The sequence below is a fragment of the Peromyscus leucopus genome, chromosome 16_21, assembly GCF_004664715.2.
Source record: "Peromyscus leucopus breed LL Stock chromosome 16_21, UCI_PerLeu_2.1, whole genome shotgun sequence".
Classification (NCBI taxonomy): Eukaryota; Metazoa; Chordata; class Mammalia; order Rodentia; family Cricetidae; genus Peromyscus; species Peromyscus leucopus.
In genome coordinates, this window is record NC_051084.1 from 7,156,713 (window position 1) to 7,179,426 (window position 22,714).

General features: G+C 53.5%; 2 protein-coding genes and 1 long non-coding RNA gene across 7 annotated transcripts in view; 2 read left to right on the forward strand and 1 right to left on the reverse strand.

Moving 5' to 3' along the window:
* Positions 1-6,764: 6,764 nt before the first annotated feature.
* LOC119086796 overlaps positions 6,765-22,714 on the reverse strand; it is an 18,655-nt gene continuing 2,705 nt past the window's right edge. Inside the window, exons 2-3 of the long non-coding RNA XR_005090152.1 lie at positions 19,802-19,804; positions 6,765-6,776 (exon numbers count right to left, since the gene is read on the reverse strand). This is a non-coding gene — a long non-coding RNA (uncharacterized LOC119086796). The remainder of the gene's footprint in view (positions 6,777-19,801; positions 19,805-22,714) is intronic.
* Positions 7,190-8,890, forward strand: Mymx (myomixer, myoblast fusion factor). Its single transcript, XM_028890719.2, has 2 exons — positions 7,190-7,813; positions 8,200-8,890. Exon 2 carries the CDS (start codon positions 8,214-8,216, stop codon positions 8,466-8,468), a length of 255 nt encoding a protein of 84 aa, XP_028746552.1. The 5' UTR covers positions 7,190-7,813; positions 8,200-8,213; the 3' UTR covers positions 8,469-8,890.
* On the forward strand, positions 14,413-22,602 carry Slc29a1 (solute carrier family 29 member 1 (Augustine blood group)). Of its 5 annotated transcripts, none has more exons than XM_037200032.1 (13): positions 14,413-14,515; positions 16,103-16,241; positions 16,551-16,651; positions 17,725-17,807; positions 19,556-19,637; positions 19,767-19,969; positions 20,052-20,191; positions 20,304-20,438; positions 20,536-20,633; positions 20,781-20,859; positions 21,447-21,544; positions 21,957-22,065; positions 22,277-22,602. In XM_037200032.1, exons 4-13 carry the CDS (start codon positions 17,779-17,781, stop codon positions 22,585-22,587), a joined length of 1,284 nt encoding a protein of 427 aa, XP_037055927.1. In that variant the 5' UTR covers positions 14,413-14,515; positions 16,103-16,241; positions 16,551-16,651; positions 17,725-17,778; the 3' UTR covers positions 22,588-22,602. The 5 variants fall into 5 exon arrangements, with proteins under 5 accessions (XP_037055927.1, XP_037055926.1, XP_037055925.1 ...); XM_037200031.1 differs by having other exon boundaries at positions 16,103-16,176; positions 16,395-16,651; XM_037200030.1 differs by having other exon boundaries at positions 16,103-16,176.

Here is a 22,714-nt window from a genome sequence, read left to right on the forward strand (position 1 = left end):
GGCCTCGAACTCACAGAGATCCGCCTGGCTCTGCCTCCGAGTGCTGGATTAAAGGCGTGCGCCACCACCGCCCGGCTTCTAGCTTTTCTTTGCATAGATAGAAATGCTTTGTCTGTGGGTTATGGCACAATCTCCAGACCCAGTTTCAGGAATGTGAAACTTAAAAAAAAAATGTTATTTTACAAATTCATACATGTATACAGTGTATCTTGATCATCTGTATCTCCAACAACTCCCACTCATCCAGACACCCTTCAACACATCCTCCTTCGTGTCACCCGGTTTTTTGGTAACCTGTGGAGTCTAACCGCGCTGCCTGCTGCAGAGTTGGCGGATCGGTCAGCTTGGGTTTGTGGGGGTCTTTCATGACATGTGAGTTCATGAGTGCGATGCGATGTCATGTCCCGAGACCGCATTTCACAGTCCTCCTCCCCATCCTCCGGCTCTAACATTCTTTCTGCCTCCTCTTCTGTGACAGCCCCTGAGTTTTGAAGGGGGGAAATATAAATGTCCCAGTTAAGGCTGAGCACTAAACTGTCACTTACTCTCAACATTTGATGAGGTATGAGTCTCTGTGTTAACTGTTGCCCACTGGGGCGGGGGGGGGGGGGGGGGGGGCAGGGGAGAAAGCTTCGTTGAGAGCTGCACTGATCTATGGGTATAAGCATAAGTATTTATAAGGTGACTTGAGAGCATGTCCATTTAGCCAACTAAGGATAGTAAGTTTCCCACTAGAGCCTATGACCTCCAGAACCATGAGCTTTTGACCAAGCCTGAATTTCCTCTCGTGGAGCAATCCTCAAATCCAAAGAGAACGTGGTTGGTTGTTCGTGTAACACTCATACCACGGGTGTGCCAATGGCCCATCCTGCCTGGCAGGTTAGGATGCAGTGTCCACACGGGAATCAGACCATTGATGGCTTTCCTTCCTCAGCAGCCTGCATAGTCTTCCATTCCTGTGAAAGCTAGCCAGCAGGGAAGACGTGGGCTTGTGAAAACATCTGGGGAAAGGTTCAGCTGGGGCTCAGGAGACCTGACTATGCAACCCCAAAACTTGCCTCTTTGGCATGTTGATTATTTCAACTGGCTGTTTCAAGAAACTGTGGGCACAGAGGTCTCTCTCAAAAGCTGCCCTTTTGTGAACAAAACTTCCACAAAGAAAATGATTACTTGTAAAGTCTTCCATAGCAGGAAGACAGCTGTTCTAAAATAACTTTTACCACCAAGGTTTCTTTCTTCCCTTTTTTGCAGTGAGAGAAGTCCACTGCGAGGTCAGCAGTCTTCCTCCTCCTGAGACTTATCCACAGAACAAGACAATCTACTCTCCACTCTTTGGTGTCTCAGCCTCCCCAGCTTGTCTCTGTCACCCCAGGAAGGCTCGTGCTGCTCTTGCTTTCTGTGGCTCAGGATGGTACATAGACCTCAATGCTTGCTGGCATCCTTGCTTTTGTTTGTTTGTTTGTTTGTTTTTCGAGACAGGGTTTTTCTGTGTAAAACTTGGCGCCTTTTCTGGAACTCACTCTGTAGCCCAGGCTGGCTTCAAACTCACAGATATCTTCCTGTCTGCCTCTCAAGTGTTGGGATTAAAGGCATGGGCCACCACCCCCTGGCACCTTTTTTCTTTTTTTTTTTTTTAAATTCATGGAACTCCCATTAGTCCATACATAATTAAAATTGGTTTTCACCTATCAGTCTGTTTTCAGGTCAATTTAATTCATACACTAGTCAAAGAACTTAGAAACGTCCAGGGACACAGCAACATGTTCTCTTCCCCTCAGTGCAAAGCCTTAGGCAGAATTTACTGTTCTCTGAGGCACAGTTCAGGCATAGTAAGGAGGCCATTGCTGCCTGGAAAAGAGAGTAAGACAGGCAAGACTCAGAGGCTAAGGGCTGGAAAGATGGCTCAGTGGTTCAGAGCACGTCCTGCTCTTGTAGAGGAGCAAGGCTCAGTTTCCAGCACTCACATCTGTGGGTAACAGCCATCTGTGACTCCAGTTTGAGAGGATCTGATGCCCTCTTCTCGCCTCAGCAGGCATTGTATGCATGCGGCTCCTAAATATACATGTAGGCAAAACACTCATATACAGATGTTAAAAATCAATACAGAGGGGCTGGAGAGATGGCTCAGCAGCTAAAAACACTAACTGCTCTTGCAGAGAACCTAGAATTTGGTTCCCAGCACCCACACGGTGGTTGACAACTGTCTGTAAAATTCCAGTCCCATGCCAGGTGGCGGTGGCACACGCCTTTGATCCCTGCACTTGGGAGGCCGATCTCTGTGAGTTCAAGGCCAGCCTGGCCTACAGAGTGAGATCCAGGAAAGGCGCCAAAACTACACAGAGAAACCCTGTCTCAAAAACAAACAAACTTCAGTCCCTGGGGATCTGATGCCTTTTTCTGGCCTCCGTGTGCATGGGCATTCCTGTGGCTTACAGACCTACTTGCAGAGAAAACACCATATACATAAAATAATCATAATACATTTTTAAAAGATTTATTTATTTATTTATTTATTTACTTATTGTTTTTTCGAGACAGGCTTTCTCTGTGTAGCTTTTGATCCTGTCCTGGATCTTGCTCTGTAGACCAGGCTGGCCTCAAACTCATAGAGATCCGCCTGCTTCTGCCTCCCAAGTGCTGGGATTTCATAATACATTTTTAAAGGAAAAGAAATTATGAACATACTTACAAATTCATAAAATATATTTTTTAAAGAATTAGAAACTAAATCAGGAAGTCAAGGGAGGTCACATTACCCAAGGCTCTTGAGGGTGATAGCTAGATGCTTTGCGTTTTTTGTGGTGTTTGTTTTTGTTTAGGTTTGCCTGGTTCAGAGCTGGGAGTGAAACCTGGGGTCTCAAATCTTGTAGGTGAGAGGCCTGTTACTGAGCTGTACATCCTGAAATCCTGAAACCATGGACTTCATTGTTAAGACTTGAACTTGTCCTAAAGATGAGGTGGGAACCCTGGGCAGCTGGAAGAGAAGCAGGGCAGATTCTATGCATATTTTACAAGGGCTGTTTGGGTCACAAAAGATAAACAGGAACATCAGTCTCATGGATACTGTGGTAATCCTAGAGAGAATGGACAGAAGCCCATGTGAGGGTGGTTCCAGTAGCATCGGGGGCTGGCACAGGCTAGATAAAATCATCAGCAATAGCGGGGTGAGGACGCTCGCTCTTCCTTGTCTGTAGACACTTGAGGAGTTCCCTTAGTCCTCTAGGCCCCAGAGTCCAGAGACTTCCACTCAGGGAAAGCCTTTGACACAGAGAGAATTTCAGGACAAATCAGTGTGAAGCAGAGCTGGAGTTTATCAAAGGGCATTTTCAGCAGATTGAAGAACAGGGAAAAAGTGAGACATAAGTGTATGATTTTCCCAAAGAAGGTCTCTCTCTCTCTCTCTCTCTCTCTCTCTCTCTCTCTCTCTCTCTCTCTCTCACACACACACACACACACACACACACACACACACACACTCTTTTGGTGGGTTTTAAAGCTATTATATTTAAGTCCTTACAAAGAATTTAAGTGAAATCACAGGACAGTTCCTGAAATATTCAGGAAAGATCAGATAAGATAAAACCCTGGATCAGGATTGGGGATATAGCTCACTTGGTAGAATAAATCCCTGGGTTGATCCCAATCTCCACATAAACCAGGGTTTGAATAGGAATGTCCCCATAGACTCATATGTTTGAATGCTTGGCCTATAGAGAGCGGCACAATTAAGAGGTGTGGCCTTGTTTGAGTGAGTGTGGCTTTGTTGGAGGAAGTGTGTCACTGTGGAGGCGAGCTTTGAGGTCTCAATATGCTCAGGCCATATCCAATGTGACAGTTCACTTCCTGTTGCCTGTGGATCAAGATGTAGAACTCTCAGCTCCTTCTCCAGCACCACATCTGCTTACACACTGCCATGCTTCTCACCATGACGATAATGGATTAAACCTCTGAAACCGTAAAACACCCCAATTAAATGTTTTCTTTATAAGAGTTGCTGTGGTCATGGTGTCTCTTCACAGCAATAGAAACCCTAACGAAGACAAAGATCAACCTGGACTATGTAAGATCCTGTCTGGAAAACAACATAAAAATCCCATTAGCACACGGCATGTAGGAGGTTAGGATAGCTTTGCTGTGAACAAATGTGAATAGTTTTGTTTGTGAGACCCCCACAAATTATCTGGGAGAAAAGTGAGGCCCTAACCATATGAACTAGGGCATTGTTTGTTTTATTGCTACTTTAACATTTTTTGTTTGAAAATATGTCTATATAGGTGAAATATTGTCCCTGTGTTGGCAGCCCTCACAGGAAGTGTTAATTATGCTGGGATGCCTGCTTTTCTGCAGACGAGAGGCTTTAACTGGATTCTACATTAAGAGAATGTATCCTCATGTTCCCATAATTTTCCCTGTCTTTTTATCCCACCTCAAACTCTCTACCATTGAGCTACATCCTCAGCTCCAGATTTTTTTTTTTTTTTTTTGAGACAAGGTTTCATAAAGTCCAGATTGACCTCAAACTCTATGGAGCCGAGGACAGCCTTGAACTGTTCATCCTCCTGTCTCTACCTCCCAAAGGCTGGAATTATAAGTAGAAGCCACCATGCCTTGCTCACAAGTTCCTTTTTTTTTAAAGATCTGATTTGATTTTCCCCCCTCAAGACAGGGTTTCTCTGTGTAGCACTGGGTAGCATTCACTGGCTGTCCTGGAACCTACTCTGTAGATCAGACTGACTTTGAATTTAGAGATCAGCCTGCCTCTGCCTCCTGAGTGCTGGGATTGAAGGTGTGCCCCACCACTCTCCATCAATTTTTTTTTTTTTTTAAAGCTGAATCTGTGGTGGCACATGTTTTTAATCCCAGCACTTGGGAGACAGAGGCAGGCCTCTGTGAATCAGTCTGGTCTACACAGTGAGTTCCAGAACAGCTAGGGCCATGTAGAGATTTTTATTTTTATTTTTTTACACAAATTCTGTGTGTGTGTGTGTGTGTGTGTGTGTGTGTGTGTGTGTGTGTGAGATTGTGAGTGCAATGCCAGTGGAAGCCAGAAGATGTTGGATCTCTTGAAGCTGGAGTTATGCTGCTTTCGAGAGCTGAACTCAGGTCCTCTGGAGGAGCTACATGTGCTTTTAACTGCTGAACTGCCCCGCCATCCTCCCCAATTCCATTTTGAAAGTAAAGCCATGTAGATTTACTAATGAGTGGAAACAGCATCAGGAATCTAGGAAAACAAACCAAATCACGGGAAAAATGCAAATTCCAGTTACAGAAGATAGGAAGATCTAAGGAAAGGGCAAGCCTGTTCGTTCATCCAGTGTGACGGAGCAGGGTACTCTGATCCTTGACCTCAGGGCCCTCACTTTTGAAGTAGCTGTGACTGTTGCTTCTCTGCAACAGGTGGAGGTGAGAAATTGATCATGAACTCAAGACTCACCTGCTTTTGCTGGGTAACCACACAGTGGCAGGCTGATGGGGTGGGATGTATGGGAGGGAGGGAGGGAGGGTGGGGCAAGCTTGTGACTACTGAACCTGATCACAGTAAGTAGGAGAGGAGCTGGGTGCCTGTCAGTCTACATTCCTGCCGCTTTCCAGGTTTCCCTTCTTAAGCCCTCCATTTCCTCCTGGTTTTTCCGAGACAGGGTTTCTCTGTGTAGCCCTGACTGTCCTGGAACTCACTCTGTAGACCAGGCTGGCCTCGAACCTGGAGATCACCTGCCTCTGCCTCTGGAGTGCTGGGACTAAAGATGTGTGCCACCACCACCGGCCTCTTCTTAATCTTTAACATTTTCCTCCTCCAGGGTTTTTGATGCTGATGAGGACAGCTAATAATAGCAGATGACAAGTGATCATATTCCCACATCTTTGAAGCTTGAAAACCTTCATGGCTACTGTATTATTCTGGGTTCTCTAGAAGAACAGAACCAATGGGATGGCTATATCAAAATTAGAGATTTTTTTAAAAATTGTATTTTTATTTTCTAATGATCATTGACTGGTGTTTTGCCTGCATGCATATCTGTGTGAGGGTGTCGGATCCCCTGGAACTGGAGTTACAGACAGTTGTGAGCTGCCACGTGGGTGCTGGGAATTGAACCCGGATCCTCTGAAGAGCAGCCAATGTTCTTAACCCCTGAGCCATCTCTCCAGCCCCCAAACTAAAGAATTTTAAATTAATTAGGGGCACGAGAGACGCCAATCCAGCAGAAGTCAGATCATTTTCCTTCTGCCACGCCCTTTTGATCTGGACTGCTTCCAGAAGCTGCTGCCCACCACAGGGCCGTTCTCCCTGCTTCAAGTGAGGCAGTCAGCACGTTTTTCAGGAGAGGCCCCCTACTTTGGTGATTTCCACTTGTGGCAAGTTGACATTAAACCAACCACGACAGCCTCTCTCCACTGAATCCAGCCTTGAGTTACAGGTGCTTTCTGAAGAATGAAATTCTTATTTGTTAAGATTGTTTATTTGTGTATTTTATGTATGAGTGCTCTGTCTTCATGCACACCAGAAGAAGGAATCTGATCCCATTGGATGTGAGCCATCCTGTGGATGCTGGGAATTGAACTCAGGAGCTCTGGTGCAGTCAAGTGCTTTTTTGTTTGTTTGTTTTGTTTTTGTTTTTTGTCTTTTTTAGAGACAGGGTTTCTCTGTGTAGCCCTGGCTGTCCTGGAACTCACTCTGTAGACCAGGCTGGCCTTGAACTCACAGAGATCCGCCTGCCTCTGCCTCCCGAGTGCTGGGATTAAAGGCGTGCGCACCGGCTCAGTCAAGTGCTCTTCTGCTGAGCCATTTCTCCAGCCCCAAAGTTGAAAGTTTTTTTTTGATTTATTTATATATTATGTATACAATGTTCTGCCTACCTATTGCTTGCAGGTCAGAAGAGGGCACCAGATCTCATTATGGATTGTTGTGAGCCACCATGTGGTTGCTGGGAATTGAACTCAGGACCTCTGGAAGAATGGCCAGTGCTCTTAACTCTGAGCCATCTCTCCAGCCCAGAGAATGAAATTCTTAAAAACAAAAAATACAAAACCAAATAAAATTTGTACCATACACCCAACCAGATATCCAGATATAACTGGAACTATATATGTGTGTGTGCATGTATGTGTGTATATATATGTATGGATGCATGGAGATATATATGTATGTATGTATGTATACACACACACACACATATATAGAATCTTGTTTAGTCTAAGGCAGTGGAATGACCGGAGACAGTCTTGAACTGCATGTCCCTCCTTCTGTCCTTCAGTGGGCATGCCACCCAGCTGTATGGAACTGTGCTCAGCTGTGACAGAAGCTGTGTGTCCAATCCTCTGCCCCCAAAGATGGCCTATCAGAGACCCTGCAGGCCCTGGCTGGCTTAGCCGCTGGAGTAGCATAGACCGGGGTTAGGAAATGTGTCTGCACACAGCTTTACTGCATCTCACTCATCAACCACATGCCGTCCTCTTCTCTGATTCCTCCAGTTCTTCCTCCACTTCCAGAGGCAACACAACAAAGTGACAGAGCCCAGAAGAGTCCGCATGCTTCAGGTCACACGGTCCACCTCTGAGGTCTGTCCTCCCGAGGGGACATGCCTGCGCGTGTTCCTTTCTCCTCCTCCTCAGACTGGAAGAGGGAGCAGCTGGACTCCATGCGCCAGGTGCCAGCACACAGCTGTTGCCGCACTGTACCCCTCCACACCCAAGTGAGCTGAGCTGGGTGGAGGCTGAGGGGGCGGGGCTACCTTGTGCTCTCCAGTGATGCGGCCTCCACAGCCCCAGCAGGCAAAGGCGTCCTGAAATCGACTCCGAGCAGCAGTTCTGACTGGTGAGAGCCGCCACTGACTGGTTCGAGGTGGTAGATGGGAGGGCAATGGAGTGCAGGCCTCGGGTCAGAGTGTGCGGAGGGCGAGAGTGATTAAAGGAAGTGGGTACTGGGCAGCTGCGGTGCCAGCGGAGGCCAGAACAGCAGTCTGTAGCCTCAGCTGCCCCCACTCCTGGGCCCAGTTCCCATCTGGGCTAACAGTGAGTGAACCCCCTGAGCCAGCTGTCTTGTAGGAGAAAGGCTTCACCGGAGCAAACCTAACCCACGAGTCAGTGGGGGGGCGGGGGGGCTAGGGAACCAGAGGTGTAAGCGGAAGGGAGGTCGCCCGTCCACCCGTGGGCTTTGCCAGGTGAGGTGGGTGGAGCCTGGAGCCTGGGTTCCCTTCGCAGGTCCAGGCTCTGCCATGCCCGCTCCGCTTCTCCCGATGCTGCTCCGATCGCTGCTGTCCCGCCTGTTGCTGCCCATTGCCCGCCTGGCCCGCCAGCACCTCCTGCCGCTGCTGCGCCGACTGGCCCGTCGACTGAGCTCCCAAGACATGAGAGAGGCTTTGCTGGGCTGTCTGCTGTTTGTCCTCAGCCAGCAACAGCCACCGGATGCTAGAGAGACCTCCAGAGTGGACCACTCCCAGAGGAAGGAGAGACTGGGCCCCCAGAAGTGAGGCCGTGGGTCGCGGAAGCAGCAATGTCCATCAAAGTACTTTCTTGTGGAGTGGACTAGTCCAGGCATCTGCACTGACCGCAGAAGGCCTGGTGGGAGAAGACCGACCGGAGAGCTCCCACTTCCCTAGGATCCAGCAGACCACAGATACGGTGTTCTTTCCTCCTCTCTGCAGCTCCGCCAATGACCTCTGGCCTCCAGGGTAGAGCTGTAAATGAGGGCCTCAAGGTCAGGAAAGAGACAAGGTTAAACTGAGACAAAAGACAACTGAGCTGAGAGGTGGTATTTAAATCCAAACTGTCCAGTCTTCCAGACTTAAATTTTACCTTAAAATAATAGGACCTTGGCTCCCTTCTGAGACAGACGTATTCTCAAAGCTCAGCTTGCAGCCCGGGGCCAATAAACAATGGTGGATTATGTTGCTGTTGTTTGTGAGATTGGATTTTGTGTCTACCAGGCAGGCCTCAGACCGCTGAGGATGATCTTAAACTCCTGCCTTCCCTCATTACAGGTACACACCCACATCCAAGTCCAGCTTGTGCGGCACTGGGGACCGAACCCAGAACTTTGCATGCTAGGCAAGCACTCTACCGTTTGAGCTCCATCCCCAGCCCGGTGCTGGATGACTGGGGTGCTTCTGAAAGTCTCCCCATCCCTGCTCTTGCCTTTCGACCAGGGTTTATCTGTGAGAGGCTGGGAGGGAGAGGGAGGGAAGCCACTGGCAAGACTTGCTCTGGAGAACTTGTTCCATCTGTCTCTCGGTCTTCACAAGCTACAAGTTGCCTGTAGCTGTGTAACTTCGTTCGGATCCTCCCACGGAGGCCCAGGAGTGGCTTAGATCTGCCTTACAGGAAGGCTAGCGGGCTGGCGGGGAAGGAAAGTTGATAGGGGCAAGCTTTGGAGACCGCTCAGCTAGAGGTGCTGGGGAAAGGGAGGTGGGCCAGTGGGCGGTGGGGAGGGAACTAGGGGCGTCTTTGACCGAGGTCATACCACCCTCCAAGAAATAGGAAGTCACCTAAAAATTTCACATCATAGGGCTGGAGAGAGGACTCAGCAGTTGAGAGCACTGGCTGCTCTTCCAGAGGACCTGGGTTCAATTCCCAGCACCCAGGTGGCCCCTCACAACTCTCTATAACCCTAGTTCCATAGTCTCTTCTGGCCTCCAAGGACACCGACCTGGTGCACAGACACACACCCAGGCAAAACACCCGTACACATAAAATAATAAGTTTAAAAACTTACTTTATTTCTCACTCCCCGGTAGAGGCCCTGAGAACCTCTGTGTGTGTGTGTGTGTGTGTGTGTGTGTGTGTGTGTGTGTGTGTGTGCAGTGTATGCATGCGTGGGTGAGCATTGTGTAGTAAGATCCCCTGGATAATTTGATTATGATTTCCACACAGTAGTCCTTCTAGGGATGTCTTGGGCTGTAAGTTAAAGGGGGTATAATGAGGAATACAGGCCTCTGTCGCGATCCCCAATCAAGTTGGGGATTCCCCTACAGGTTCCTTTAGAAACTTGAGGCTGGGCAAGGAGTGTCGTCTGAGCTGATCAGCAACTCCCCGCTCCCACCTTACCTCCCAGGCCCTGCCGCCCCGCTTTTCCCTCCTCCTGGGGCCCAGCTGCTTCCTACAGAGTCCTCAGAAACTAGAGCACGCGCGCGCGACCTGTGGGGACAAGCGGATTAAAGGCAGTCCCACCTTCCCTAACTCGTCCCTTCTCAGCCCCGCGGCCCCTCCCACTGGACCTCCTCCGGGCCACCCGGTGTCGTCGGATCTCCACACCTCGATTAGCACGGGGCGGGGCCGGCGGAGCGGAGGCTGTCCGGCTCAAGTCGGTGGCCGCTCCTCTCCAGCCAGAGACCGGCCAGTTCCGGCCTTGGCAGCTGCCCCCACCCCGAGGTGAGGAGGTCGGGAGGAGGCTGCGGTCCCCAGGCCCTGGGGACCTTCGTTCTGCCCCGCCCCCGCCCCCGCCCCGTCCGGATGCGGGTGCCCTGGTCTCAGCAGGTGCGTAGTGGCCGGGCCCGGGAGGAGGGGAGCCGACCCGGGCTGCACCGCGGTTCCGTCGGTGTCGCGTCCAGCAGGCCCTTGAGGAGGAGGTGGCTCAGCGGAATCCAAATCTGCCGCCTCTTGAGGAAGGATCCCATCTCCCCCCCGGAATCTGTAGGCCCACAATTAGATGGTTGTTTGAGCTCCGGACCACTTAAAATTGTCCCCTGCCTACTGCCAAGCCAGAGGGTTAGGAGATACATCTGAGAATTTGGCTAGTGGCCCAGGCTCAGAGCAAAGGAACTTCTTGAACCCTGACCTAGTGTCCACTCTGTGTACACCGCTGTCTTTATTTGAGACTTTGATTTGGGGCATGGGGAGACTTGCTCAGTTAGTTCAATTCTCAGAACCTAAGTTAAAAGAAAACAATGTTCTTTCAAAGCTGTGATGCCACTTGGAACCCTCACACCGGGGAGGGAAGGCAGGGGACCGATGGTTAGAAATCCTGTATCAAAAAACAAGGTGGGCCCGGCTGGTGGCACACAGCACTGCGAGTTCCAGGCCAGCCAGAGCTACTTAGTGAGACCCTGTCTAAAAAAACAAAACACACGGAGGCTGGAGAAATAGCCCGGCAGTTAAGGAGTTACTGTCCCTGTAGAGGACCTGGCTTTAGTTCCCAGCACCCATATCAGGTACCTCACACCGTACCTCCAGTTCCCAGAGATCCAAAGCCCTCAGGCCTCCGAATGCACTGGCACCCAGGTGGTGTACACACACAAATGCAAACTCTTGAAAAAAAAAAAACCTGTGGATGGTCCCTGAGGTTCTGGCCTCCACACACTGCAGCTTGATATTGTATTCATCGTGGACTTTTCCCACTAAACTATTTATTTATTTATTTATTTATTTATTTATTAACAGTGGCGTTAGGGCTGAGGAGCTAGCCCAGTGGCAGAGCATGTCACTAGCGTGTTTCGGGTCCTGAACTTGACCCCCCTCCCCAGCATCACAAAACAAAACAACAAAACCACATTGCCTTAAAATTCCTCTCCATCATCGTTGAATCTTTTCCGTGTGCCCTTACATTGAGCAGGCTGGGCAAGTGTTTCTCTGGGCCTTCCCCAGTTCCTTTTCTGCCACGAGGCCACGGAGATGTAATCGCAAACAGAGAACTTGCGATGTAGCTTGTGACAACCCCCTTGTGACAGGCCGATGCAAACACTGTTGCAGCAAACACAGATGGCTGTTGCTAACAGCTGAGAGAACACAGGCCTGGGGAGAGAGGGCTGGGAGTGTGGTATGAAGCCAAGCTACCTTCCAAAGGGGGAGGGGGAGAAGCGTCGAGCCAGCCACAGCCCCAACTGGGGTGGTGAACAGGACAGACACATCAGGGCAGGTGGGCAAAGCCATCCTAACCCAACCTTAGGGGCCGAGGGGAGAGAACCATGATGTGAGGACGACGGTGCCTCAGAACCTGGAGACCCAGGCCTGTGAGAGCTGGCTTCCTGGGGCTGTCCAGCAGAGGGCCCTGGCACCAGTGACTGGCTCGGGCTGCCTGGGGTGTGGGTGCTGGATGGAACCCAGGCAAAGGAGCTTGCCAGATGGGCTCTTCTCCAACAACAACAGGCCTGGCCGTGGCCATCTGCATAGATGGCCAGGTCCCCGTGGGCGTGAGGAGAGGAACCAGCCCTCCTCCGTCTGGCCAGGACCCTCACCACGGCTCTCCTTTCACTTCCAGCCCCCTTTGTACACAAGGGCAGGCCCCTGGCCCCCAGCCTGGCCGTGCCTAGTGGATCTCTCTGACAGATGTGCCAGCTACTTGGCCGGGAAGGGAAAGTGGGTGTGCGGCGCAGGACCAAGGAAGACAGAGACCGGATAAACAGAGGGCAGGAGTCTGGGGTTGTGGGCAGACATGAGGCTGCTCTCAAGCCATGGGATAGTGCCCAGAAAAATACCACCCAAGCCCGACTTCCTGCCCTGTTTACTTGGTGCTCGTGGGGAGATGTGTCATCCATGCAAGGCTGGATACACCCCACCAGGGTAGCTGGGGAGAGCCCACCGTCCTCAGTGGAGTCGGCCACCTCCTCAGGGCCCAGTCTTTCTCTAGAGAGAATGACTGCACCTTTTCCCTGCAGTGTTTAGTGCTGGTAATTGTTAATTAGTTCCAATGGCTTCTCAGGGGACAGGTTCCTTGGGAAGGTAGGTGAGGTAGGCCGCCTGGATGGAATGATCTCTCCTCAGGACCCTCCCCAGCCTCTGTAGGGACCAAGAATGAATCCTTCCCTCCTTGCTGCCAACAGGAAAGAAGGAATAATGAATCCTTGCGGGCCCCCAGAGGCACGTGATGGCCTCCCCCGCCGTCCCCCCCACCCCAGCCATCGGAGGACAGGGGTGACATGAGGCTCAGGAAGCCTTCTAGCCCTAACGGTTATCATCTTGGGTTGGGGCAGGGAGACGCCTGGGATGCCGGCTAGGACAAAGGGATGTGCAGGATGTGAGGCCTTTCCTGGCTCCCCCTTCTCCGGTCTCCAGCTGTGCTTCAGTTTTCCTAGAGACCTCAGGACTGTCCCCTAAACAAATAGCCTTCAGGGCAAAGTGGGTGGGGGTGTGGGGGTGGGGGAAATGCTGTTTGCGGTGTGTGCGCGCCTGCCTGTGAAGGGTGGAGAGAAAACAGAACACACCCCTGCATCCGGGTTCCAGAACCATTAAGTCTGAGGTATCCCACCAGGGCAGGGGCGGAAAGTCTTCTCAAGGGAAAAGGAGGGATGGGAAGGAAGAAGGCTGCGTTGGGAGGGCGTGTGTGAGGGGGTGCTAAAAGTAAAACGGTGTAAATGATGGCGTGGGCGGGGTTCGGGGAGGGATAACGGAACACCTGAGGTGGAGCGTGGCTGTGGGGGCGTCTGGGCCTGTGCGAGCACAGGGCCTGTCTGTGCAAGAGTCCCGCCGTGGAATGTGTAGGAGCACAGGCTCGGGGCGGAAGTTAGGGGTGCGGGACCGAGCCCCCTCCCGGGTTCGCGTACACTAGGGGTACCCAGTGTGGGACCGAGCCCCTCCCAGGCTGGCGTACACTAGGGTACCCAGTGTGGGACCGAGCCCCTCCCGGGTTCCCGTACACTAGGGTACCCAGTGTGGGACCGAGCCCCTCCCAGGCTGGCGTACACTAGGGGTACCCAGTGTGGGACCGAGCCCCTCCCGGGTTCCCGTACACTAGGGGTACCCAGTGTGGGACCGAGCCCCTCCCAGGTTCGCGTAGACTAGGGGTACCCAGTGTGGGACCGAGCCCACTCCCAGGTTCCCGTACACTAACTAGGGGTACCCAGTGTGGGACCGAGCCCACTCCCAGGCTGGCGTAGACTAGGGGTACCCAGTGTGGGACTGAGCCCCTCCCGGGTTCGCGTAGACTAGGGGTACCCAGTGTGGGACCTAGGCCCTCCCAGGTTCCCGTACACTAACTAGGGGTACCCAGTGTGGGCCCTAGGCCCTCCCGGGTTCCCGTACACTAGGGGTACCCAGTGTGGGACTGAGCCCACTCCCAGGTTCGTGTACACTAGGGGTACCCAGTGTGGGACCGAGCCCCCTCCCCGGTTCCCGTACACTAGGGTACCCAGTGTGGGACCGAGCCCACTCCCAGGTTCGCGTACACTAGGGTACCCAGTGTGGGACCGAGCCCACTCCCGGGTTCCCGTACACTAGGGTACCCAGTGTGGGACCGAGCACCTCCTGGGTTCGCGTAGACTAGGGGTACCCAGTGTGGGACCGAGCCCCCTCCCCGGTTTGCGTGGACGAGTGACGGTTGGGAAGGGTCCCAAGACGTGCTCGCCACCGAAGCAAGCCGCCCCGGCGGCCCGAGGCGCTGGGTCCCCGGGGCTGGAAGCCCAGAACTGCTGAGGGGGGCGGCGGGGCACCGGGGGCGGGGCCAGGGCGGCGGCTGTCGCCGGAGGAGGTGGCCCGCACGGGCCCGGGGCGGGCCCAGCAGAGGGCGAGTTTGAAAGCGCTCGGGCGGGCGCGGGAAGCGCGGGGCGGGCGCGCAGATTTCGGCGCGGGAGGTGTCCTTCTCCAGCAGGTGCTCGTGGGGCCCGGGTCGGGCGTGCCGGGGACTCCGGGGCAGAGCGTGGCGTGTCCGGCCTGCCACGAGGGGAAGGGAGGCCTGGCCTGCCAGCTCCTCGGCCGCGACGGGGACTCGGGGTGTGGCCCCCACGCGGCGCGTGCGGAGCAGCGCAGCACGTGGCGCGCATGGGCCTGGCTCTGGGTTGGGGGAGGTCCTTCGGTGGGGTCCCCGGGGGAGCGGGGTCCAGGGCAGCCTGGCTTCTGGGCCTGAAAGCCACCGTCGCTATACTGACCTCATCTGAGGGTCGGCAAGTGAGCGGTTCAATGTCATCGCTCCTGTCTGAACCGGAGAGAGGCTGCGTGGCTTCTGCCCCGAGGCAGGAGGATGGGGATTTGGGTATTCAAATGAAGGCGGGGGTTCTGCTCCTTTACCCGCTAAACTGTCCTTGGCCTCCCTTTCCTGGGCGCGTCCTCATTTACTCAACACGGAGAGTAAAGACAAGCGCACACCCAAGCTCCGGGTGGATGGAGGCTTAGTCACCCGACTCGGGCCCCCTTTCCAACCTGGTGCGGATAGTCAGCCCCCTCTTCTTGATTAACCCCCATGCCGTTCGTCTTGTCCTGTGTGACCTTTGCATGCAATAATGTATGTGTCATGGATGGCTGTGAGGTGCCTTCAACCTGAGACGAATGTTATGTGGGGCCGAGAATGACCTGAATCGCCCAACTTGCTTTAACCCTTTAACTGGATCAGAATACGCCTCATCGAAGTCTACGGGGCTAGCTGGGAAGCCGTTTTAATTTCTCCTCCCCCACCCCAGAAGAAATCTAGAGTAACCTGCACATTGAGTATTAATGCTGGTCCCCCACTCGCTAATTCTGCAGCGTCCATCAAGTGACGCAGCCTCTCTGAACCTCAGTTGGCCCTGTCTGTTTAGTAGAAACTGCCTGGTACTAGTTTCTGGGCCGCCGAAAGAGGAGGTATCTGCATATTGCAACTAGAGACTCCAACGTAGCACAAGCTTCATGGAGAAACAGATACGTGAGAAGTGTTGGGACCCTGGGACACAGAAGGCCTCAGATTGGTGGTTGCTTTCAGGGCTCCATCTCTACAGGTCAAGGCATGGCTGAAATGACACCAGAATCCCTGAACTGCTATCAGATGGCTGGACAGACAAAAACAAAGCACCTGGATAGTGAATGGAATGTTAGGATGTGGGCTGGACCCAAGGGCTGCCCAGGGCTTTAACTAGTGGGCAGGAGTGGGATGAGGGTTGCTGCAAAGGAGGTGTGTGTGTGTGTGTGTGTGTGTGTGTGTGTGTGTGTGTGTGTGTGTACAGAAATAAATACTCCTCCAAGCCTAGGCCAGTTTTCTGAAGGAAGAGTGTTAACGTCCGTCTGTCTGGCTTGAGGCTACGTTCACTCTGCTGGTGTATGGGAGAGGCGGAGTGCTGTGCTGAGGACTGGCTGTGTGTGATGCGGGTCCCTTCCTTACTATCTGATAGAAACCTGAGTCCTCAGGTTCCCTCCGGCCGCAGCAGAGCCCTCTAGTCCTAGAGAAAAAAAAAAATAGTAATACTATTGTTTACCACTCTGTCCCTAGTGCCTAGAGGGGTGCCTGGCTGACACACAGAGACCTTCAAGAAACTGGAAGGAGCCTTCTGCCTCCATTAGGAGGTGTGTGGGTTTGCTGCCCAGGACCGAGAAGATCTTTGGGCAGTCTGGGCTTTACCAATAGAAGGGTAGGAAAGCCATTGCAAGGCCTGGGGTGATCGATCAGCTGTGACTCTTTGTCTGGGTGGGCGGGGCCTGGAGTTCTGGCTGCACCTGAGAGCTGACCTGGCTGCCACACGCTTAGCTCCCCTGCTGAGCCTTTCTGCTGTCTTATCTCCCAGCTGCAGGGTGGCCCTTATCTCTCCCAGCTTCGCTGGTGCTTCCAACTTCTGCAGCAACTTAGCTAATGAGACTGTGCTGAATGGGGGCCCTGGAGGCCTGAGGGATTCTCTCCTGATAAGCCTTTGCCGCCTCTTTCACTCTGGACCCTCACCCAGGACCCAGCCTTCTGCCTGAGCCTGAGCTAGGACCCCCTCCTAGGGAGCACCCAGATTCCTTTGGCTCCAACCCTTCTGCCAACGTCGACTGCAGGAATCCGGTGAGTGATGGAGCATGGGTAGGAGCAGCCTGCCCTAGGCAAGAAATGGCCGTCTGAGCTCGCTCCACGTGGTGGGGGGGGGTGCCGTCTATATTCTGGTCCTGCTTCCCTGCAGCAGCAGGACTGTTTGGCCTGCTGGTGCTGGGGTGTCCCCCCTGTGTGAGTGGGGCACGGGGGAGGGATGCTGAGGGGGTGGCTAGGAGCTTGGGAACATCCTGTTAGGGCCTGTGTGCCACTTTTCCAATTTTCCCTTCAAGGCCACTGTCAGAAAGGGGCAGAGGATAGTGGCCTGGGCCTGAGAAAGGAACTGAGCAGGGATCCGATGGCCCTGGGGTCGAAGTCAGGAACATGCTAGGCTGTGGAGAAGGCTACGTCCCCTCCCGTCATTATGAGATATATTCTTGGAAAACTGGTCGAGAACTCAGGAAGCCCCTGGGCAGTGCTTGGAAAGAAAGACTTAGATGTTACCAGCAGAGCCTGGCGTCCCGGTTCCTCTAGGGAACAGATCGGGAAGGCCCTCCCCACCAGAGCCTTGATTGGGTGGGGGGGGCCTGGAGAGTGAGAATGCAGACATCCAGCAGGCCCTGGGCGACCTGAGTTCCGGCAGATCTGTTTGCTGTTCCACACTTTCTCTCCTTGCTTTCCCCCTCCCCTCGGTCTCCTCCCCTCGGCCCTCTCTCTCCCTCCACTGTCATCACTGCCCCTGACCTTCCACCTCTTTCCTGTCTTCTCTGACTCTCTCCCCGTCTCTGGATCATGCATCCTCCTCTCCTGATCCCCACTCTTTGGTTTCCAAGCTTCCAAACTGCTTCTGCTGCTGGATAAAAATAGCGGTGGCAGCGGCCAGGCCGGCAGCCAGGTGCGGCCCAGTCTGGCAGAGAGACGACAGGGCTGGTTTACTGGGGCCAAAGGCCAGATGGGGCCGGGTCGAGTGGTCCCGAGCCTGCCGAGGCTCCTGGAGGACCTTCCCTTGTCTGCTCTGTGTGCCCAGCCCTACCCTCAAGAGTCTGAGAAGGGCCCAGGGCAGTGTGGAAGCTGAGCCAGACAGGGCCTCAATATTCCTTTACCCCTAGCAAGAGCCAGAGGGAGGGAGCTGCCAGCCAGGCACAGCCGAGAACACTGGAACCATGACAACCAGTCACCAGCCTCAGGACAGGTACTGGGGAAGGCACTGGGAGGGGAACCGGGCTGGGAATCTAGGGAATGGATCTCTAGGGGAGGGGTTGGGGTAGGTGTAATATTTGGGACTTGAAGTTATCTTACGGCTCCCGGGCCGGTGGTTCTGAGTCAGGTCTACATCTGGGTGGGGTGGGGAACTTGCGTACCTTGGCCGGGAGCCGTCTAGTGTGCCTGCAGGGCTAGGTGGGCGGCAGTCCCCTGCTGGATTGTGTCCATGCGTCCACTGTTGCCCTGCAGCTTCTGGCTCCTCCCACGGCTGTGGGGAGACACTTGGCTGCCTCCCTCATTCCAGAACACATCTGGCAGAACTGCCCGGTCCCTGGGGGTTGCCCTGGGGCCTCTGCCTTGAATAACCTCAGCCCACCCTCCTCTTTGGCCTGACCCTTCTAGCCTCCCGTCTCTGGAGCCTGTGAACTTCCTCAAGCTAGTTAGGGTCCGGAATGTGTGTTATGATAGAAGAGGTTCTGGTCATGTTCTCAGGCAGGCCGAGGCTTGTGAGAGTTGATGAAGCTGCCTCTCCTTCCAGATGCCCGATTTGTCCTTTGGGTCTCTGAACCCCTCCCAGCTCCTCTGCCCACCATTTCCCTCCTGGGCCAAAGGCTATGTAACTAGGCCCATTCTGACTGGAAGATTAGTTTCATCTTTCTGGGACCATTTCCCCACCTCTGTAACATCTGGCGAGAGTGTCAGCCTTCTGTGACTGTTTTCCAGGGGGCAGGTGGGGATTGTAAGTGTGGGTCCGAGCTTTCTGCCTCCTTTCCTTCCCTGGCTGCCTGGTGCCCCGGCCCAGCCCCTTGACATTCCACCCACTTTATTACCAGCTGCCTGGCCCCTCCCCACTCTGTCCTCCTGTCCTGTGTAGCCTTCCCTTGGAGTTTTGCCTTCCTCTGAACCTCTGGGCCATGCCTTGAACATCTTGATCTCAAGGGGAAAGTTTGAGGGCTGTGGTGGTCATGGCTCAGACCTGCCTATCTGGCGGTCCCGTTTAAGGTTTGCAAAGAACTAAGCTCCTGTCTCCCTGGCCAGGCCTGTCTCTCTGTGTTAGGCCTCTTCGACACCATCGCTGAAGCACCTGGGTGCTGGCTAAGGGGAGGGACCAGGGTTGCTAAGTTTATAGACAAGGACTATCCAGATTCACTGGCACTGTTCCCTCATGCTCAGGACCCTATGGCATCCATAGGCCTTAATCTACCTGCCCTGCCCTTGGTAGTTTGGCCTACAAAACTGGTTCTGTCTGGTTAGTTGAGAAAAAAAAAATCTATAGCTCCTTGCTTCCCAGCCCCCTCAGGCACCCAGACCATCTGTCCCACTGGATCCAGAATGGTCTGGGTGTTTCTTGACCTCGGAGGCCTTCAGGGAACTACTGAGTTCCCGCTTAGACAGCCTAATTACTTCTAGCCTATGTGGTGCGGTGGGAGAGGCTTGTGTTCACGCTTTTATCTACCCACCCAGCGCTTTAGCAAAGTTCCAAAGCCATGGCTGAACGTGTGGGTCACACTGCTTCCCAGCCTGAAGGCCTTCTGGGACTTGAGAGCAAAGGCTCTGTCACCCACGTCATCCAGAACTGTGCCGAGGCCGAGGGCCTTCTCCCTTGACCCATCTTACATCCTGCTCTGTACCTTAGGACCCACACATCACCACACATGGACACACAGCTAGGACAGCTGGGAAGCTGGGGAGGGAGAGAAGGTGGTTTGGTGGGTTACTTTGCTCTTTCCTACCCAGGTATAAGGCAGTATGGCTTATCTTCTTCGTGCTGGGCCTGGGAACATTGCTCCCCTGGAATTTTTTCATGACAGCAACTCTGGTGAGGCTGGGGGCAGGGGAGGCACTGGGTTCCAGAGGACGTGACCCCGAGGCTTTCAAGGCCTGATTCTGTGCCTCTGGGCACAGGGGGACAGAGGTTCCAAACATTCAACCTTTGAAAACTCCACAGTATTTCACAAACCGCCTGGACCTGTCCCAAAATACATCCTCAGTCACTGACAGATCGAGCGAGGACACGGAGGCCTCACCTGCCCCCACGGTGTCCTTGCCAGAGCGGAGTTCTCTCAGTGCCATCTTCAACAACGTCATGACCTTGTGTGCCATGTTGCCCCTGCTGCTCTTCACCTGCCTCAACTCTTTCCTGCATCAGAGGTAGGCCTCCCCATCCCGGGTGCCCCGGGCTGCCCTCCACTCAGTCCCTGCTGACTCCCACCCCGCCCCGCCTCTCCGACAGGATCCCTCAGTCTGTTCGGGTCCTGGGCAGCCTGGTGGCTATCCTGCTGGTGTTCCTGATCACTGCCGTCTTGGTGAAGGTGGAGATGAGTGCTCTGTCCTTCTTCATCATCACCATGATCAAGATCGTGCTCATTAATTGTAATTGAGGGACAGAGTGCGGGCAGCTCTGGGCCTGGGTTGGGAGTTGGGGCCCAGATGGGCAGTTGGGGTTAAGGCTCCCTGCTGACATTCTGCCCATACTGTTCCTCAGCGTTTGGTGCCATTTTGCAAGCCAGCCTCTTTGGTCTGGCTGGCGTGCTGCCCGCCAACTACACAGCCCCCATCATGAGTGGCCAAGGCCTGGCTGGCTTCTTCACCTCCGTGGCCATGATCTGTGCCATCGCCAGTGAGTCGTACTGCCCCCACTGGCCGGTTGTGGGGAGGCAGGGCAGGATGATTTAGAGAGACGGAGTGTGTCTGAGCGTGTCCACTGTCCGCCCCAGGTGGCTCCGAGCTGTCAGAAAGTGCCTTTGGGTACTTCATCACGGCCTGTGCTGTTGTCATTTTGGCCATAGTGTGTTACCTGGCTCTGCCTCGGCTGGTAAGCAAGTGGAGGAAGCTGGCTTGGGGGGGGGGGCGTGGGAGGGCCCAGGGTTTCAAAGCGGGGGTGTCCTGAAGCTGAAAACATGGCAAGTTGGAGTTCTGGAGATGCCTCTGACTCTACTTCCCCATCTCCCTTGCTGAACAGGAATTCTATCGATATTACCTGCAGCTCAACCTTGAGGGGCCCTCTGAGCAGGAGACCAAGTTGGATCTTATCAGTAAAGGTCTTAATTACTAAAGGGAGTCTGGTGGGTGGCATGGGGTGGGGGGTGAGGGTACATTGGATTAACTGGCAGCTTTGAGTCAAAGGAGGACAGAGTGACCATGAGTGAGGTGAGGGTGACATGGTGACCCTAGGGGACTTGGAGTTTTGCTCGGTTGGTTAATGTTTGCACAAAGCCTCGAGCTGATTCCTGCACCGGCCAAGGTGGTGCACATGTAACCCCCACGTTTGGGAAGTAGAGGCAGGAGGATCAGAAATTCAAGGTCATCCTTGGCTATACAGTGAGTTCAAGGCCAGTCAGAGCCACACAAAATCTTGTCTCAATAAGGAAAATAGGAGAACTTGGATTACCCTGAACGTCTCAGGCATTTGTTCTGAGATAGCAGTTTCAGAGAAAACAGAGTAACGTGAGCTCCTTGGGGAAGGGTAGCCCCCAGGGACTTGAGTCAAGGGCGTCTAGGTCTATGGGGTGTTAGGGTATAACTGTGGACCAACCAGTTAAGGAAGGTGTCCACCTCCAGCTCAACTTTCCAATTGCTCTGTCCTCCCCAAGAGTTAAAGATCCTTCTATAACCTCTCACCCAACAGGAGAGGAACCAAGAGGAGGAAGAGAGGAATCTGGGGTACCAGCTCCCAGCTCTCCACCCATCAGCAAAAACCACTCTATCAAGGCCATACTTAAGAGTGTATGTGGGGTTGGGGTGTCCCGCCCTCCCTGCCTCACCCCTTCCTCTCCTTCTGCTGTGTCCATCTGTACACTACCTCCCTTTCTGACCTAAGATTGAGCTTTCTCCTTTTCTCCTGGTGTGTGTGTGTGTGTGTGTGTGTGTGTGTGTGTGTGTGTGTGTGTGTGTTTTGGGAATTCTTTGATTTTTTTTGGGGGGGGGGCAGGGTTCGAGACAGGGTTTCACTGTGTGTCCCTGGCTGTCCTGGAACTCACTCTGTAGCAGACCATGCTGGTCTTGAATTCAGAGATCACCTGCTTCTGCCTCCTGAGCGCTGGGATTAAAGGCCACCACTGTCCAGCTGTTGGGTCTTTTGTACTCCACATCCGGCATGACAACCAGGACCGTGAATGAGTCTCTTTTCTCTCCCCAGATCTCAGTCCTGGCTCTGTCTGTCTGCTTCATCTTCACGGTTACCATTGGGCTGTTCCCTGCTGTGACAGCTGAGGTGAAATCCAGCATTGCTGGCACCAGTGCCTGGAGTAAGGGCCCCGGCTTCCCCGGACAGATTCAGACAGAGTCAAGGGCGGGACCAAGGGTGGAGCATGGGCAACCTGGGGACCCTCCGGCCCTGCTGGATCTTCACGGGCCTGTCCGCCCTTCCATTGGCTGGAAACATCTCTGTTGTACAGTGAGGAGGCCAAGGCCCAGAGAGGGCCAGGCGTTGTGTCTCATTGTCTCCTTTCTCTTCAGATAGCTACTTCATTCCTGTGGCTTGTTTCTTGAATTTCAATGTCTTTGACTGGCTGGGCCGGAGCCTCACAGCCGTTTGCATGTGGGTAAGTAGAGGATGGGCTGTGGGACCCACAGGATCCAAGTGTCCAACTGAGGCCAAGAGGGGCCCCAAGAAAGTACAGTGGTGGGGCTGGGAGTGTGGATCTATGGCAGAAGAAGGCTTGCCTTCCGGGCGTGACCCCTGGGTTCCATCTGTAACCCCTCAAGAAGGGAAAAAACACAGTGGGAAGGGAACGGTCTCTTTCAAGTCTACATGTAACTATGTGTAATTACGTGTATAATTCCTTTTTTATTTTTAGACTTGTAAATTACTATTACTTTTTTTTTTTGGAGACAGGGTCTCATTAGGTAGCCCTGGTTGCCCTTGAACTTGCTATTGTAGATCAAGTTGTCCTC